General features: G+C 36.8%; 1 protein-coding gene across 2 annotated transcripts in view; it reads left to right on the top strand.

Annotated features, from left to right (window-relative positions):
• The window catches only part of NEDD1 (neural precursor cell expressed, developmentally down-regulated 1), a 48,589-nt gene that overhangs the window by 11,181 nt on the left and 17,230 nt on the right, over positions 1 to 20,178 (top strand). For both annotated transcript variants that reach the window (XM_003783335.1, XM_023509441.1), the window contains exons 5-8: positions 2,496 to 2,636; positions 15,200 to 15,429; positions 16,931 to 17,132; positions 17,509 to 17,704. In XM_003783335.1, the coding sequence (XP_003783383.1) occupies positions 2,496 to 2,636; positions 15,200 to 15,429; positions 16,931 to 17,132; positions 17,509 to 17,704 (769 nt within the window). The remainder of the gene's footprint in view (positions 1 to 2,495; positions 2,637 to 15,199; positions 15,430 to 16,930; positions 17,133 to 17,508; positions 17,705 to 20,178) is intronic.

The following is a 20,178-nucleotide window of genomic DNA, read 5'->3' as shown; positions in this document are numbered from 1 at the left end:
TCTTAACTCTAAAATCTTTGCTATGGAAAAGATAGGACGTGGGCAGTTGAAAAGTTGCCAGTAATGAGAATAGTTAACTTTTTTTTTATTTGAGTCCTTTTATGTGACAACTGCCGTGCCTACAGATATTTATTCTGCTTATGTCAACAACTCTGCAAAGTAGGTCGTATTCCTCCTGTGTACAGGTAGAGAAACTGAGTCAGAGATGTTAAGTAACTGGTTCCATGTCAAACAGCTAATAATGAAAATGAAATGCAAGTCCGGAGACGCATTGTTTTAAATTATGAAATATTTGAATCCAAGGTATTTAGAGGATATAGCTGCAATGAATAGGGAGTCTTAGAGAGTTTGAGAAGAGATTAGACCGTGGCTGGTTATGTCACACATTGTCACATGTCAGGAATTTCACTCACCCTCTCCCTGTGTGGCAAAATTCTGCTCACTTTTCCTTTCTCAGCTTTCCCTGTCAGTCCTGAAAGTTTTTTCTCTTTTCCTTGTTTGAAATCCTTGGACTGCTTTGTTCCTGCACTCATTCCATTAATGAGTATGTGACAAATTGTAATAGTGGGAAATCTACTATTCACCCTTACATTCCTCCTCTACAGCCGTCTCCCTGGGGTTTTAACAATTTCTGGCACTTGTTAGGTGCTTGGTAAATGTTTACTGAATAACTTATTTTCCATAGTTGAATTAAGGAGGACACCTAGCTCTTTAGAAAGTCATAGACATGTGTCCTGGACCCCTTGTTCTTAATGACCCAAATGGGAATGATGCACCAAATGTCTGTTACTCCTTTTTTCTTTTTATCAAACATTTATTGTTGCTGTCTCAAGATAACATTTGTTTCTTTGATTTAGAAAAGGAATAAAATGTAAAGAAATCTCTGAAAGTGCATGAAGGACCATTTGAAAAGGAAAAGCAGTGATTATTCTTGTTACCGTGTTTCCCCCCAAATAAGACACTGTCTTATATTTATTCTCAAGAAGACACACTAGGGCTTATTTTCAGGGGATGTCTTATTTTTGTTAAGTATAATACAACAATCTACATTTATTCAAATACAGTTAAGTCATCTTCTTCTGGAACCTGACAGGGGGAGCCGACCTTGTTGGTAGGACTGGTGCTAGTGCTGCCTGAACTCCTTTCCCCTAGCTGGTCACACGTGGGCAATAGGATGCCTGTGACCAGGGTTACCACATGCACAAGTGGGAAAGGCTGGGAGAAAGGAGCTGGAAGAAAGGAGCTGTGGCAGATAAAAGGTATTCCAGTCTTCCTTACCGCTATGCGCAGAAATGCAGGGCGTGGCTATGCAGATACGCTGCGTAGCCAAGCCCATCACTAGATCTTATTATCAGATAGGGCTTATATTTAACAAATGCATAGAAATCCTGCTAGGGCTTATTTTGGGAGTAGGTCTTATTTTCGGGGAAACATGGTATTACCCAAATCTAATATTATTGGATATAGAGGTTAGTAGTCTGTTTATATTACTGAGATGTGGCACCAAACTGTTGAAAACTGTCCTCTGAACTCTAATCACTGTTCTGTGCTTCTGCTAGACATCTCTCTAATTTGATGTTGGAAACACAGCCCTTGTGCCCTCAGTTTGTTTGAAACCCAGCAGTTTTATTTTCCCAAGGTGGATTCATTCCCATTTGGATTTGAGAGGCAACCCGGTATAGTTGGAGGGTGGAGGCTTTGGAGTTTGAGGTGGGACTGCACCTGGCCTTACCACTGAGCAGTCACATGACCTTGCACAGGTTTCTTAGACTTCTGCTACCTCATGCATCTCATTTGTAAAATGGACAGAACGACCTTGCCTCTCAGGCTCCCAGCACTAACAGGTGCACAGCAAATGGAAGAAGCCGCTGGTTATTATCTTCCAGCCATGACTTGCCCGTTTGTTGTTCTCAGTGCTGCATTTTGCAATGTCTGGCTTCTCTCCCCTCCCTGTGACTTTTCTCCTATCTTTTCTTTAAGGTTGAACTCCAGCTTCATGTCTCCCCTAAAGCTTCCTCTGCCAGCTGGGTTCCCAGTGACATCTTTCTCTTTCCTCTGACACTCTGCCTCTACCGCTCATTTAGCATTCACTGTGCCATTTTCACATGATATAAATGTCCTGTCTTCTCACTTGAGCAGTAATACTCTCAAGGGCAGGAGTTCTCATCGTAGTCAACTTGTAATGCATGTTATTTGTCAGTGGAAGCAAATCTTTAAGGTAGATGTAATGCTTTGTAGAAAATTACCTTTCCATAATGCCTTTTTTTTTTCAGAGTGCCTGGATCATTATTATGGTTATGTAAAAAAAACATTTCCTGAATAGACTTGGTATTCATCAGATAGTTATTCAAGTGAATAATTTTTTAAAGTTATTTGGGGAAAATGTTAAAAATATTAGATTGACAAATAGATAATATTTATTATTTACAAAGACATGACAATGGGCTGTTGGAAGGTCGTGGGGCAGTGCATTTACTTTCATTTCTCTCTTTCAGGATCATCAAAGTGAAGTCACTTGTGTAACATACAATTGGAATGATTGCTATGTTGCTTCTGGATCTTTTAGTGGTGAAATTATTCTGCACAGTATAACCACTAATTTGTCTGGTACTCCTTTTGGCCATGGTAGTAATCAGGTACGGTATGGGTTTATTGAAAACAACGCTGATAAGATGGATTTTGAATTATATGAGACAGTGAATTTAAGTTTTAAAAAAATTTTAAATGTTTTAAATTTGTATTTAGCTTGCTTGAAAACCCACTAGCTATTTTTTAATGGTAGTATTTAAAAATCTTCAAATAAACTAATTCATACTAGATTGTGGTCCTTACTGAAATTTGATCATGCAATTTAATTCTAAGACATCCTGTTAGAATACAGCCACACGATCTGACAATTAAGTTGTGAACTTGCCACCGTGTGTTTACTTGGCAGCACTGCACAAACAGGTCATTACGATTTCATGACAGGGTGTATCAGTGTCTCACAGCTCGTTCCTGTTGACGTGTAGTGAGGTCTGCTGAGTGGTGTTCATTATTGTTGCGTGGTTTTGTGTGCTGTTGCGAGAATCTAGGAGCTTGAATTAGAGGAACAGACATTAAGTTTCTTGTTAAACTTGGAGGAGTGGAAGTGAAATCATGGATGTGTTAGTTCAAGTTTGTGGGGATAATGCCCCAAAGAAAAGGACAGTGGGCAAATGGATTAAATGTTTGGACAGTGCAAATGGATAAATGAAGAGAAGTCAGGGTGGCCGGTAACCAGCAGGACTGATGAAGACATTGCAAAAATTTATCAACTTATGTGTCAGAATCATTGGCTGTCTGTGAGAAGCATAGCAGACCAAGTAAACATTGATAGAGAAACGGTTAGGAGAGTCTTAACTGAAAATCTTGGCATCTGAAAGGTGTGGCTTTTATTTTTTTGAGACAGAGTCTCACTGTTGCCCTCGGTAGAGTGCTATGGTGTCACAGCTCACAGCAACCTCAAACTCTTGGGCTTAAGCAATTCTTTTGCCTCAGCCTCTCAAGTAGCTGGGACAACAGGCGCCTGCCACAATGCCTGACTATTTTTTGTTGCAGTTGTCAGTGTTGTTTAGCTGGCCCAGGCTGGGTTCGAGCCAGCCTTGGTGTATGTGGCTGGTGCCGTAACCACAGTGCTATGGGTTCTGAGCCAGAAAGATGTGGCTTTTGAATTACAACAATGTGCAGGTCACTTCACACTGTGTGAGGGAGTTTTTAGCCAGTGAACCAGTAACTGTATTGGAACACCCTCCCTAGTCACCAGTGATTTTTTTTGTTACCTGAAGATAAAGGAAATACTGAAAGTAAGACACTAAGGGTAATGTGGCAACAGCTTGGATGGCCATTCCAGAAAAAGAGTTCCAGAATCACTCTAAAGGGTGGACGAGGTGCTGGCATTGGTGCACAGCTTCCCAAGGGGAGGACTTCAGAGGTGACTGCAGTGATGGTCAGCAGTGAGGCATATAGCACTCGTTCTAGGATGAGTTTGTGAACTTAATTGTCAGCCTGCATAATACTATGTATAGTCTGTCAAAATATAGTTCCTTATGGGTTATCCCCCAAATAGCTCTATTTGAAAAACATAAGAACTATAAATAACTTAAAATTACTACTATGCTTATTAGTAATGTCTGAACGTTTCTTCCTAAATTTGGGATAAAATTAAGATGTTTACCACTTTTATTCAACACTGGGTTATAGATCTTAGTCAACAATAAAGAAGAAAATAAAATGTATAAAAATTTTACTGGGAAAATAAGAAATAAAACTATTATCCACAGATGACACAATACAGTATGTATAAATTGCAAATGCAGAAACAATCTACAAATTCTTTAAAGAGAATAGAAACTGTCAAAATTATTAAATGAATTTAGCAGGATTTGTGGTTAAAGGGGAAATATACAAATATCAGCTACATTTCTCTATATAAGCCACAAAGAATTGGAAATTAAAATTTAATAACCAAAAAATGCAGTTTATAATATAACATTAAAAAAATCAAATACATTGTAACAATCCAGCAAAAGATATGCATGACTTCTAAAGAAAAAGAAAACACTACTGAGAAAAATTAAAAGCCTATATAAATGAAAAGTTTATACCATGTTCATGGAAGAATCAGTATTTTTTTTTTTTTTGAAACAGAGCCTCAAGCTATCCCCCTGGGTAGAGTGCTGTGGCTTCACAGCTCACAGCAAAGTGAGTCTCCTGCCTCAGCCTCCCAAGTAGCTGGGACCACAGGTGCCCACCACAACGCCCGGCTATTTTTTGGTTGCAGCCGTCATTGTTGTTTGGCGGGTCTGGGCTGGATTCGAACTCGCCACCTTAGGAGTATGTGGCTAGCACCTTAGCCACTTGAGCCACAAGTGCCGAGCCGAAGAATCAGTATTTTTAAGGTAGTAATTCTTCCTAAGTTGGTCCATAGATCTAATAGATCTAAAATTAACATAATACCAGTCAAAATCTAAGCAGATATTTTGGTAGAAATTGGCAAGCTGTTTCTAAAATTCAGGTAGAAATGCCAAGGACCTCAAACAGTCAAGGCCAAATCAGAAATATTTTGACTTACCACAAAGCTACAGTGATCAAAACAGTGAGATTTCATATTAACAGTAGTCAACTAGATTAATGAAACAAAACAGAATGTTTAGAAACTGGCATACACAATAACCGGTTTTGCAAGGAAAGCATTACCGTAATTCAGTGGAGATAGGTTAATCTTTGCAGTAATTAATGCTGATGCAATTAGAACCCTACATCATCACCTCAGACACAAAAATTAATTTGAAAGGGGCCATGATTGACATAAATGAGAGAGATGAAACAGTAAATCTTCTAAAAGCAAACACAGGATAGTATCTTTAAAACCTTAAGGTGAGCAAGATTCTCCAAGAACACAAAAACCACAACCATCAAAGAAAAGACCAACATATTAGAATTAATGTCATTAAATTTAAGAGTTTCTCTTCATTAAAAAAAAAGTATTATGAGAGTAAAAAGAGAAGATGTGGCTGAAATAAGGTATATGCAACTCTCTTAATTTTGTCCCACATTTAGGAAGAAACATTCACACTTTACTAATAAGCATGGTAGTAATTGTACATTTTTTAAAAAAAATAAATATCCTTTATCTAATTAGGGTGGTATATTTCACAGGCAAAATTTATATATGTTCAAAATTAAATACTTTAGTTCCTGTAATTCATAATTGTTTTATTTCTGTAGCCTGTGTATATTTTGATAGAAGTCATTGTTTTTGCTTCTTTCCTGCTTTTATTCTGCCTATTCTCACCTTTTAGAATGTTTCAAGAAAAAACGTTTTAAGTGTTATTTCTTGTTACTCTTTATTGCCTTTTAAACATTTAAATAAAATGATTGAATTTTAAAAATTATGTACACACCACTTATTTTTTTCATAGATTCCTATAATTTCATAGTTTTTACTGAGTGCTTTATTGTTAGAGGCACTGGTTAAGTGCTGAGGATATGGCTTTGAATAAGACAGAGTTTACATTTTAGCAATAGCGATAAGCTAGTAAGTGGACAATTACCCAAATAGTATGTTGAGTGCTAGAAACACAATAAATTGCAGGGTTCCAAGGGAACATAAAGGAGGGGTGCCTAACCCATTTGAGGAGTGGGGAAAAGCATTTTAAAGGAAATGATGTCTCAGTGGTAGCCTGAGCAAGAGTCTTAGGTATTTAGACCTGGGGTTAGAGGAGGAAATAGGGCATGTGGTGAAGGAATCTGTGTGTTTGGGTAGCCAGTTCTAGGCGGAAGTTCCCACTGCATAGGATGCTTAGCTACCACTTACTGTGTTTCCACACCGTGGTCAGTGCTTTATGTTAAGTTCTCCCAGTCGGTCTTTGCTGCTGGTTTGTGAGGTATATGTTATTCTCATTTTGCAAGTGAGAAAACTGAGATTCCAGGACTTTCAGGTCTCACAAAGCTTGATTGACTATTTTAAATATCAGTTCTTCAAAAGTGGTGGCCTTCTTTTCTTTCTGGCTCAGGAGCAGATAGATGAATGTGTGAGGATCCCAAGCTTTGGGGAGCTTTGCAGTATTTTCCTTTGCACTGTTCTCTTGTCACCTTGTACAGGAATCCAGCATTTTCTTGTACTTCTTCCTCGCATTAAAAGAAGTAACTTTGAAAATTCTAGGTGACAGATTGCCGTGTTGTTGATTTTACGGAGGCGTTTCACTGATTGCTTTGCATAGGGAAACTGAATTATATTTGTCTTCTAGTTTGGGGAAACAGTAATGCTTAAAGCTTTTCTCTCTTCTAAAGTCAGATAAGCCAGAAGTTGAGGTTTTCGTGTGCCCGCCGCCTCCTGCCTGGGCAGTGTGCATCTCTGTGTGATCTTTTGGTGCAGCTTTACTTGTAAGTCCTACTTAGGAGTGGGAGGAGTGCAGCACCTTAGTGGCCTGAGTGGCCGTGAACAAGTCACTTAACTCTAGGCCTCCTTCTTCTTATCTGTAAAGTGAGAATGGTAATATACTTTCAACAGGACCTTTTATAATGGTTTATCACAGTGCCTGACATTGGGTAAAAGGTCGATGAATATTAGTTGCTGTTTTGAGTTTTTAATGAATTATAATACCTATCCACTCACGTATCTTTTTTTTTTTTTTAGACAGAGTCTCACTCTGTTGCCCTGGGTAGAGTGCTATGGTGTCACAGCTCACAGCAACCTCAAACTTTTGGGTTCAAGTGATTCTCTTGTCTCAGCCTCCTGAATAGATGGGACAACAGGCCTGTGCCACCACGCCTACTAGTTTTTCTGTTTTCAGTAGAGAGAGGGTCTCACGTTGCTCAGGCTGGTCTCCAACTTCTGAGCTGAGGCCATCCACCTGCCTTGACCTCCCAGAGTGCTAGGATTTACCTAGTGATTGTCACCACTAACAGCCCACTAAATAGCTTTTGTGATTTACTTCTCTAAACTGGTTTGAACATCTTTCGGTTTAATGCATTCCTTCTAAACCCAGCTATAACTTGACCTCAGTGATACTATTTTGTGTTTTTAGACTAATTAGAATAAGAAGAGCATTAAAGTAAGTGAAGAAACAGACTGGATGGAGTGTGTTATATTTTTCCCTTTGTTATTGGAACAAATGCATATATTTTGTATGGTATATTATTTCATTTTTCTCTGACAAGCTATACCACCAAAACAGACGGCATGAGCTAAGAGACACAAGTTGGCCTCTGTGTATGTAAGGACGCAGTCCCAGTTTTCTTAGGAAAGTCACGGATTCCTTGATTCTGCATGTTTCCCTCTTACAGGCAGCGTCATTAGAATCTTTGGAGTTTTTTTAAATTAGTTTTTATTTTCCTACAAGCAATTGACAAAAGCATAGAATTGCTACTTTAGCATTTATTATTATAAATTACGAACATTTCTTAAAACTTATTTAGGTTTTGTAAATATGTGAAATGCTTGTTTCTTAAATTTAAACAACGTTTATAAAAAGTTCAAGTCTGTCAAAAAGTTGATATAATTGCATCCAAACACACTGGTACTCAGCTCAATTTCTGTGTTGATCAGTTTTGCCATAGATAGGGTCTGGGTTATTGAGCAAAATAGTAGGTAAGGTGCATCTATGAATAAATTATTATTATTTTCTGTGAACAGTCAAGGATTTGAAATCTTTAAGGCTCATGCCTGTGATCCTAGCACTCTGGGAGGGTGAAGTGGGTTGATTATCTGAGACCAGCCTGAGCAAGAGCGAGACCCCATCTTTTAAAAATAGCCAGGCACTGTGGTGGGCACCTGTAGTCCCAGCTACTCTTGAGGCTGAGGCAAGAGAATTGCTTGAGCCCAAGAGTTTGAGGTTGCCGTGAGCTATGATACCATGGCTCTCTACTGGAGGCAACAGACTGAGACTATCTAAAAAAATAAAAATAAAAAATTACCAAATTGGTTTCTTAGTGAAAGTGACAAAACCGTGGAATCTCAAGAATCTGCATCATATTGAATTTCATACCAGAAATAAAGATTTCCTGAATGTATGGACAATCATACTTCGAAATATCTGAGCTAAATAGAAGCTGTTTGTTTTATGTGGGTTGTCGTGCCTTCTACAGAGGAGGAAGAGGCTGGCTGCTTCTGCAGAGCTGCCGCGCCTGACGGCCTTCTTAGATCGTCTGAGCACGTCTCTGTTCAGTAAGTTCAGCGACTTAGGCTCACACATCGCTCACCCAGTGTCATACCTTTCTCAGACTGCAGCCTTTGTCCAAGCAGTTGAAAATGTCGATCTGTTTTACTCATTCCTTAGATTAAAAAACCATTTTTAAATGTAGCTGGTTTTCTGAGGGATTTTTAAATACAACATAGTTCGATATATGTTAAATCCATTTTAGCTTTCTTAAGTGAAACTTTTGATGTTTCGTGTCTAGGTTTTATAAGCATTAATAAGCTCCTTGAGCACAGAGATCTTGGAAATGAAAATAATTATTAATTACAGTTTTAAAAGTAATTATTTTATCAAGAATGAGTTTAATTTGGTTTATTTAGTTATGTTTATACGTGAATTTCAGCACCCGAAAAGTTTGACTGACTACAGCGTCTTCTGTCTATAAGAGGTCTTTATGTAATACAGGAGTATTGGTATGAAATGTGATATTATGCTCTCTGTATATTTCTGTGGCGTTTGAATATACTTGCTCTCCTATATATTATATTCCTCAGCAGTTTTATAATTAACTGATAATCTATATCTATATATACTTCTTAAAGGCCAATTATTTTCCTTCATTTTTCTTTTCCAGAACCTTCTTTAATGGAAGGTTATTGAAAGATATTTCTTGTAGCGTTTTTATGCACAGCTCTGTCTTCTGTGTGGTTTATACACGAATAATCATTATATTGGTCAAGTCTTTTTTTCTGATTTTCTCATTAGGGATCTGTCCCAATTATTCTCATCTCGTTACTCTTCATTGTTCAGTTCCACTGTTGACCTAAACATTTCTCTGTTGTTTTTGGTATTTTTTTATAATCACAATGAGCCTTGTATGTTGTTACTGTTTTCGTAAGTATGTTCCTTCTGCTTTTGACTTTTTCTTTGAGAGTGTAAGTTCCTTCATGTTTTAGTAGTGGGTTCATTTTCTTTCCATGAGGAGCATAAGTATGTTACTTTATTACCTTTGGTCTCAAATGTCTGATGATAATTTATTTTTTTTCCTTATAATAAATCACTTCTTTTTTCCTTGATGTTCAAAGGATTTATTTTCTTTAAGGACCAGTAATTTTACTAGAATATGTCTTGATCTTGGTTATTCTACATTGCTTTTCTTAGAGATATGGTATGTTATTTAATATGTGGTTTCAAATCTTTTTTTGTTTTTTGGAAGTATTTCTTAAATTATAGTTTTTAGTATTTGTTCTTTACCTTTGTGCTTTTTGTTGTTTTTATTGTTTTTGAATCCTCTTAGCTTACCTTCTAATGGTTTATCACTTTCAGGTTTTTTAAAGTTTTTCCTTATTTTTTCTTGATTTTTAAAAAAATTTTTTTTTATCTATCTTTAAGGTATTGTCCTTAAAGGACAATATTAAGGTATTTACTCGTGGATTCTTTTTAAAGTAGCCTTCATTTTTGAAGAGACTTTTACAACTTCTAATTCTTTTCTAAGTTCTGACATCTTATTTCTCTATTCTCTCATTCTAATTTATGTTGTTTTTTAATGTTGTGTATTATTTTTTGTTCTTTTGGCCATTTGTTGACAGTACTTTTCTCCTTTTTCTCTTTCTTTTCTTAATAACTTTGTGTGGGATTTATCTGTGAAATTAGTTTCTCTGAACTTCTGGGCAGAGATGAGTCTTAGGATGTCTTTAACCTGCAGAGCTCATCCTTGTTTTCTGATAGTTTTTATTTTGTCTGCCTGTTTTCATGACAGCGCTTTCTTAGGTTCCCTGGCACTATTCTCTTCTCCTGCCTGTATGTGGACCTTTGTCCTTCGGGTCTGTCCCCTCCCTTGCGTTCGGGTTTGCTTCCTGTCCCAGAAGTGTCTCCACAGAATGGGGCCCTACCCTGGGAGGGGTGCCCTTTGGCTGGTCAGCTGTGGTTAGTCACTGGTGCTAAACTACTCTTGTCCTCCAGACCTTTCTGCAGACCTTTTACATAGACCTCCTGATTCAGTGGGTATTCCTGGTTTGGGCTGATGTCGTAAAATATAAAACCAGCACACTGTACCCCATGACTGCCATTAATGTACACAGCTGTATTTTAATAATAAAAATAAATTAAAATAAAATAAACATGCTTTTCTGTGAATACCTTTTGGCTATGTGGGCTGCTTTGTTCTTAGATCTGTTTCAGATTTTTTGTTATTTCCCTCTGCTTCTTTCTGCACAGACACTAAAACCCTGAAGGATTGGTGGATGTTAATTGTTGACTTAGCAGCATGTCTTTTGGGTTTCATGGGGATACCTCATCATCTAGTTTTGCTGTAAAAGTTGTGCATGGGATTTTAGATTTGTTATTTAGTGTACTGTCTGTAAAACACGCGCACATACCACCAAGTTGATGATTCACTGGGAAGATTCACAGGACTCAGAGCTACAGTTTATGACATTGAAAGGATATAAAGTAAAATCAGCAACAGGCAAATCTGATAGGGTGAAGTCTGTGGGAAACCAGGAACATGTTCATCCTCCAACATTGAATTGTGACATGTATGAAATCTTATCTACCAGGGAAGCATGGTGGAGACTCATTGCCCGTGGTTTTTACTAGGGACTTTTTACCTAGGCATCCTCTGCCTAGTATATACCAAAATTCCAAATTCCCAGAGGGAAACCAAGCATTCAGCTATAAACCATGTCTTCTACACAGTTTAGGTACAGTGAGCCACTCTTACCAGTTAGGGTAGTGGGAACCCTCCCCAAACTCAAGTTCGCAGGTCCTAGCCGTGGACTAACTAGGAAAGCAGGGCTTTCTAAAGATAGGCATTCTCAAGCCTGCTTTTCTCCACACTGAAACATACAGATATGTGCATGCCCACACACAGGAATTAAAAGAGATTCAAAAACTTTGCCACCACTGTAACCACTGTTTTCTCAGACTTCCCTGATTGGAAGGATTTTAAGCAAGAGAAAAAAGCATTCTGGTTTCTAGTTTTGAGGATGTTACTGCTGCATTAGAGTGGAGGGTGGGTAGTGAGCCACTGAAGATGGAAGTAGGATGCCTGTGCACTGGCTCAGGTGACAGATGATGAGAGCTTGAACAAAGATGCTGAGAACCAAGAAGAGGGAGGGGTGGAATCAGAGGAATACCGTGTGTGTTTATGCATACATAGTTATGTGAGTATATATGTTTACATCCATGAATATAGTATATCTTTGTATTATTTTCTGTAGCTTTATAATATCTATTAAGGAGATGATATGAATGTATGTTCTTATCTATGCGATGGGAAGGTTTCTGTAAGTATAAGAACAAATTTTTAAGTCATTGGGAACAAGTTAGATAAATACACAACTTCATAAAAATTTAAAATGCAAGACAACGAAATTCAACCAAAATGAAAGGAATTAGGAAAAGCACTGAAAAATGATGGGAACATTTAGAGTTAACATAGTAAGAACTGTTGCAAGTTAGTATTAAAACATCTTAATAGCCCAGTAGAAAAAGGGCAAAGTAAATGAATGGGCAATTCACAAAAGAAGGTGAACTTTTAGTATTTTTCAACCAAGAACCTTGAAAGTCTGAACAGCAATGAAATACAAATTCTTTCATGAATTAGCAATATTTTAAAATGATAGTAGAGCACTTGGAAATTAGAAGGAACCTAAATGTCCGGTATTATATTCTTTAGATAAATTGATATATTCATGCATTCATACATTATCCAGCTCTTAGAATTATGTAGGAGAAAACACGAATGCCATGGTTGTTTATACTAATGAAGTATGATCCCAGGTTTCCTATTGATACTCTGTTAAATAGACACCCAATGTATGTATACACAGAAAAATACTTCAAGGATATGCTTCCCCCCAAATATTAACCAGTTTCTCTTTAGGTGGTGGGATCAGGGATGATTTTTATAATTTTCCAAATATCTATACAAGGGGTTGGCAAACTTTGACCTATGGCTGGCCATTGATGTATTGTCTGTAACCACTTCAGTAGTACAACAGCAGGGACTATTTACCACCTGGGCCTTTTTAAGAATAAGTTTGCCAACTTCTCATTTGTAGTGAGTAGTATACTTTTTATATTTAGAAACAATCTCCCTCCTCTATAGGTTCTTACACATTGATGATGTATAGTAAAAAAAAGAAAAAAAGAAGTATTGTTGCTTATAGTGCTGGGATTAGTTTTTTCCTCATAAGCTTCTTGATAGTATCTTTTTTCTTAGAAATTGTTTAGTTCAGGACAAGATGGAGCTTGATAAGTGCTACCAGCACCCAAAGGAGCGAATATTTAAAATATAATTTGGAAAAAATACATATATATATAATTTGGTAGATCAATGTTTTGTTTATCCAGCATTATTAACTAATATCTTGATATTCTAAAGAGATGATCTGATAGATGTAGAACATTCAGAAGTGAAGTTCTGTTAATTATTAAAGAGATAAAGGAGATGCATTTAAAGAAGTCAGTGTGGTTACTTTGAAAAATATGTGTAAAAGATGGTTGAATGGGGGCAGTGCCTGTGGCTCAAAGGAGTAGGGCGCTGGCCCCATATGCTGGAGGTGGCAGGTTCAAACCCAGCCCCAGCCAAAAACTGCAAAACAAAAAGGTTGAATGGTGCATATGCATGCGTAAGAGACAGTGAGTAAGAAGGTTATGAAACTGTGAATAGGGGAGACAGCTACTGTGTGCCTGGCTCTGTGCACAGATGCTCTTTAATCCTCAAAATAATCTTGATAGGCGAACAAGAGTATTTTCTGTTTGTAAATGAGAACACTGAGGTTTGGAGAGTTGGAGTTGCTGAGTCCTACAGAGTTTGAATGTTTACCTGAGGCGGAACATTTATGGTTATCTTTAGCTGTTTTTCCTTAATGCGTTGCCCTATAGGTCCTAAGAACTTGAAGCAATATATGGAATTTAGGTTTTGACTTAATCAAGGAATACATTTTTGTTATTCACAAAATTCTATTATGTAAAGTAGTAAGCTCTTTGTTTCCTGCTATGTTCGAGGAGATTCTGGGTGTCCATATTTTCAGGATGTTTTAGGCAAATTCCTGCTGTGGCTAAGAGATTGAACTTCATGAATTTTGAGAATCTACCCAGGTTTGTGATTTTATGGTTTTAGTTTTTTATGTATATATATGTATATATAGAGAGAGTACAGAACTTTATGTACTATATATATATATATTTTTTTTTTTTTTTCTTTTTTTCTTTTTGCAGTTTTTGGCCGGGACTAAGTTTGTACCCACCACCTCTGGCATATGGAGCTAGCACCCTACTCCTTTGAGCCACAGGTTTTGCCCGGCCTATTTTAAATTTTACTTGTACATTTAATCCATATTTAGATTGTGTAAAGGATTATAACAGTCTTTTGAAAATGAATGTTTTACCTTCTGTTTTGATAGGTTTCTGTATGGCTGTAGAAACATTAATTATGTCTCTTAGGTATTCAAGGTTCATGTAATTTTTCTCAACTGTAGAGCAGATGAAAGATTTGTATATTCAAGTGGCATGCTTTTTCTCAACAAAAATAAAACCCATATAAGTCAATATTTTATTTATCTCTGTACTTTAGCCATATAAAAATAAGGAGCCAAATTTAATGATTAACATTAATTATTTCACCATTGCCTGGTAACTAATACTCCTTTTGTTTTCCTAGAATTTGTTTTATGTTATTCCTAAACATTTGTTGTTGGGGGCTAATAGTTTTATTTGAAACATCTTAGAAATAAGTAGCATATGAACTTGTGGGGGAAATTAGTTTAAATGTGAAGTACTTAATTCTCAGAACAGTAAACAATAACATGAGTATACGTTTGAAAGCAACATTTTAGTAAACGTAGAGAAAACTCAGCCAGTTTTAACCTAAGACCTGTTTCAAACTGGATCTTTGTTTATACTGCCCTGTAGAAAATAGAAGAGAGAGGTATCTCTGCTGTCCCTAGAGAAGAGGGTTTAGAGAAAGCCAGCACTGCCCTCGGGCTGATGCTTTTGAAAGACTGGATACAGTCTTTCCCCAGTCTATAGTGTTGCCAATTTGTCCTTTGTGGTTTAATTTTTTATCACACTTTAAGTGTTAAATTGTCAGCACCATCAGATTCTCAGATTCAAACAAATATAGCTAAATACCTAAAATATACATAGAAAACAAGAAATATTGTTACTTATTCTCTCCCCTCATTCTCTTATACTTGTTTGTGATCTGGCTTTTCTTTAAGGTGAATGTTCTAACCCTGTTGAATTAATGTAAACTATCTCTGAATTGTATTTTTCCTCTGAAAGAGAGAGCCTGAGGTAGCTATCTTCCAGGACAATAAAATGGGGACAAATAATTAATAGAATACTGCTGTGTTTCCAAGTCATAGTCCACGAAATGGTATCATAGTTGTTGTGATGAAACCTGTCACTTTATAAACCAGAGAAATCCTAAACCCCATGTGAATAGTTTGGTTGGCTATTATTTATATAGTTTATAAAAAATGTCTTTATGAATCTATAATTGCATAAAGTTTATTCTTTTATTTTTATAGTCTGTACGGCACTTGAAGTACTCCTTGTTTAAGAAGTCCCTCCTGGGCAGTGTTTCGGATAATGGAGTGGTGACTCTCTGGGATGTGAATAGTCAGAGTCCATACCATAACTTTGACAGTACGCATAAAGCTCCAGCGTCAGGCATCTGCTTCTCTCCTGTCAATGAACTGCTATTTGTAACCGTAGGCTTGGATAAAAGAATCATTCTGTACGATACTTCGAGTAAGAAGTAAGTAGTGTGATATGCTCATTTCTTAATTTAGTAATGAAGTTATTTTATTAGCAGATTTATGTGATTTGTGTAGAGCTCTGGTAAATGTCCGCGGATCTGAAGTTTATATACTTGATATACTTAGTAAGATAAGATTTTTTTTTCTTCTAATGCAGAAAAAAGTAGGTGGGGCATGGGGGTTTTTTTGCATTTTTTTTTTTTTTCTGGCTGAGGCTGGGTTTGAACCTGACACCCCCAGCATATGGGGTTGGCACTCTACTCCTTGAGCCACAGGTGCTGCCAGGGCAGGTTTTAGTCTATATACTTCTAGACATGAATGTTGAGAAATAGCATCTTAATAACTTCACATCTGTATTTTAGCATACATATTATTCTTTCTTAACACAACTACGTTTTTAAAGTAGTATGATTAATTTGCTTTAGAACTATTTGTTATCTAGAGCAAGTTTCTAAACTGTGGCCCTCTTGGGCTACATGATTTTTTGCTTGGGGAGGTGTCTGCCTTGGGCATTAGAGGGCAGTGAGCAGCATCCCTGACCTCCACCCAACGAATGCCAGTAGTGATACCTACATTGTGTCCTGATATTGTCAGCTATGGCATGCATGTAAAATGCCTAGTGGAGAAACCCTGATCTAGAGCTAGGGGGACATAGTCTGAGCATGTGGACCCACTGTCCCATCTTCACTTGTAGGTATGCTTGGTTAGCTAAAAAAAAAAAAAAAAGCTAAACTTAACCGAAACAAAAGAGCTGCAAGTGAGCCGCAGTTGTATTCAGGACACCTAACTGTGTAAAGATCATGGGGAATATTTAATGTTACAACTAGGGAAGGTCCCACTGTCAGCTGGTGTTACGACTTTAGGATTTTTACTGTTACTTACTTTGCTCTGTGTTTTTGGACTAATTTCCTGAGAACCCCAAGTGTCAGCCAAACATTCTTCTCTTCTCCCAGACACACCAGCACAGAGCCCAGCTTCAGCAGATCAGCATCCATCTTTCTGCATTAGGTTGTGAGCCACACAAACTCTGTTCCTCTTAGCTTTTTGGTCAAGAAATGGACAGCTAAGAATAAAGTAGCAGCTGCTCCCCTGTGAAAGGTCATGGTCCTCTAGAGGCCTAGTGGGTCATTAGATGGAAAGTGGCTACTTAGAGCCTCCTCAGCCCCAAGGCGAGACCCTGTTTGTCTCGTGTAACACACAGGAATTCTGTCACATTCTTAGAAATAGGTACTGCCTTTAGAAAATACAGAAAGCACCTCTTGGAAGAGAATAGGAAAACAGGATGGAATGTCCAGCAGTTCTTTATGTGCCATTTTATTAGAAATGTCTCTAAGTCAAATTCTCACATTCTGTTCTAAACAAGCAATTGGGGTCTGTATGCTGTTTGCCCAATTCTAAGTAACTTTGTTTTCGGTGTACAGGTTTTTATATGATAGATAAGCTTTTACAGCTGTATTATGTACTAACACATCTGGATACACTGTGTTCTGCTTTCTGAAGGGTAGTGAAGACTTTAGTGGCCGACGCTCCTCTAACTGCAGTAGATTTTATGCCTGATGGAGCCACTTTAGCTATTGGATCTTCCCGTGGGAAAATATATCAATATGATTTAAGGATGTTGAAATCACCAGTTAAAACCATCAGTGCTCACAAGACATCTGTGCAGTGTATAGCGTTTCAGTACTCCACTGCTCTCAGTAAGGTGAAATATTTTCTCTTTTGCATTTTTGATTTTACTAAATAAATCTAGCTCAGAATATGGAAATTATGTGCTATCAATTAAACAGTGTAGTTTTGCTTTGTAATTGTTTTTATATCACAGCCTTTTAGATAATTTTAGTAAAAACCATTTGATGCTTAGTTTTAAATCTTTTGGTACTTAATTTGCATATATCCTCTCTTCAAAACTATTTTAAGAGATTTTTGGTTCTCAGGGAAGCTCAGCTCCACCAGCAAGCTTAAGATGTGTAAGGGGAAAAATTTATTTTTTTATTTAACAGGGAATTTATGAAATATTAATTACTGTGTAGTATGAGACATTAGTAACCTGAGCTTTAAAATATTTCATTACATTTTAGTCAAGTTTAAATAAGAGCTGTTCAAATAAGCCCACGGCAGTGAACAAGCGAACTGTGAATGTGGGCAGCACTGGTGGAGGAGTTCAGCATTCTGGAATTGTCAGAGAAGCAACCGCCACTTCCGTCGCTACCGTTCTGCCACAACCCATGACAACAGTTGTGGGGAAAGGAGCAGTCGCTGCTCAAGACAAAGCAGGTAAGTGTTGCTTACATATCATATTTGGGGGAGATTTTTTCCACACATATATATATATGTGTGTGTGTGTGTGTGTGTGTGTATATACATATATATATATATAAGATTATTATTTCAGAACCTAGAACTCAAAATTCACTTGAGTATTTAGGGAAAAATATTAGTAGATGTTATTGAAGAAGTGAAAATTTTAACTTTAGGTATAAATTTCAGGAAAGTTAACAAAGAGGCAATTATTCTATGTAGCTGAACTGTTAAGAGAAATATTATTTTAAAAACAGAATGAGGCCAACTCAAAAATTATTCATTGTTAGCTCGACTACAGACTGGAAGACTTTTCATTGCGTCTTCAGATTAGTAGAGATAGGAAAATTTGACGCATTCATTATGATTTGATCTCCTAGTTTAAAAAAAAGGAAAGTTATTAATGGCTCCTTTTATTTTCATATTTCAGAGTGAAAAGTGAGTCAAGTGATGAATACTTTTAAATACTGAATAATACCTGCACATATCAAGCAGTCTATTTATAGTTTGTTAAATAAAAATAAATGGAAATATTGCAGGTTTTTAAATGGTTTCTTCTACTCTGATAGTCAGGTTGATTCAATTAGTGAAACAGTAATTCATTTAGACTTTACGAAGGTATAATCTTCCAATACTTAGTGTATTCTGGGCCCACCCTAAGGATCATTCTGTGTACAATCGTCAAAACATTTTTTGTTTTTATTTTAAGAAGCTATGCTGCACTGTCACTTTTAAAAGTCTACCTGTATACTGGTATGTTTCCAAAATATGCTTGCTAGAAATATATATATCTATGTCTTTTTAAATTTTCGTAGTAAGTACTTGGGCAAAAATATTTGGTGTCTTCTGAGTCTGAGTTTGCTGTTTATAAGTAGAAGCAAAACTGTAATTTGTTGACCTTGAGTAGTACAGAATAGTTTTAAAAAATAGTATATTTACTATAAATTTCCTGTGATAGTTATCTATATAATCTTAACATAAAAGTCATTATACATAGAAAAATAATAGGTCCTGGAGAAAAAATTCTTTTTGAAATATAATTTTGAATAATGTCAGCCCCAAAATGTTGAATTAACTATATTATGAAAGTTGCTATTATTTTCAACATCATTTTACAAGGTTAACTTTATTTATAATCTTCAAAAATTAAACAAAGTGTTCTCTGGTTTGCTGTAAATTCTCTGAAGTTTCTCCTGTTATTCAGGAGTTTTAATAAGGCGGCTCTTACTGAATAATGACAGCATTAATTAGGACATGAAAGACTCGGGTCAGCTGGGTCACTGATTAGTGATTACTCTTGGTAGAGTCCCCAGATTTCTAGCAAAATGAGTGTGTCTTCTGCCCCCACAGACAGATTTTATTAATTTCATTTTGAACGATCGACTTAGGGAAAAGTTTTAACGATAGTACAAAGAACTCCTGAGCTTTGCCCTTTCACAGAATCACTGCTTTGTAAATTTTATGAATCTCGCCACATTTGCTTAGTCATTCTGTTTCAAATACACACAGGTATATTTTTCTTGCCTTCTGAAACATTGAGAGTCTCTTAGTCTCAAGTCTGTCACTTCCTCTAGGGTGGTTTTAGGCAGTTTCCTTACCCCGAATCTCACTTTTTTCTTCATATGCTGAGACAATATTTAGCTTTTAAGGTCATGTGAATATGAGAGAAAATGTACCAAGTGCCTGGCACATGGTAGACACTCCACAAATTACAGCGTTGCTAGTATCATTGTCATCATCATGGTCATCACCGCTATTACTGTTAGTATTTTAAGCTTTGTGTAAGATTAATCTAAAGGTTGAAAAATGCATGTTGCTTCTACTTGAAGGTGTCCTAATTTAGTTATTCAAGAGAACTTCTGTAGACATTTTGCTGGTGCTCATTTTTGATAGGAAACAGTCATATTAGAAGTAAAAAAATAAATATGTAAGGCTTTAGCACTATTTGCAAATGATACCAAACATCCTTTCCCTAAAATTCAGAGGCTGGAGTTAAGATATTCAAACTATAAAAAAAAAAGAGAGGAAATTTCTTCATGGTAGCAACTTAATTCTTAGTGTAAACATTCTTCAACAGTGAAACAAATTACTCTGTTTTATTTTAAATTTGTAACCCGTGTTATAGAAAAGTTTACGTGGGGAGCCGCTCTGGAGCATTTTGGGGTATGCAGGGTATTCTTTATTTTCATCTCAAGCTTTTCAGTTTTCATTTCCAACTGAGATGCCAAATGAAACACTTCTGAAAATGTAGCACAGTAACATGCTGCCTGTTCAGATCCCAGACTTTCATCCAGGTGTTTGAATCTCAAGAACTCAGTTCTTATCCCAGTAGTGAGTGGGAAGCTACTGAGTCTGCGGGGCTCCACATTGCTGCCCGAGAGCCAGGCGTCCTATATGGCCAGCAAATGCAAACTGCTGCTGCTGTCCTTATGTGGTCTACCCTGCATAAG

The sequence above is a fragment of the Otolemur garnettii genome, unplaced genomic scaffold (genome assembly GCF_000181295.1).
Source record: "Otolemur garnettii isolate 467f Iridium unplaced genomic scaffold, OtoGar3 scaffold00007, whole genome shotgun sequence".
In the NCBI taxonomy this organism is placed as follows: Eukaryota; Metazoa; Chordata; class Mammalia; order Primates; family Galagidae; genus Otolemur; species Otolemur garnettii.
This window is presented reverse-complemented; position numbering and strand designations above follow the sequence as displayed.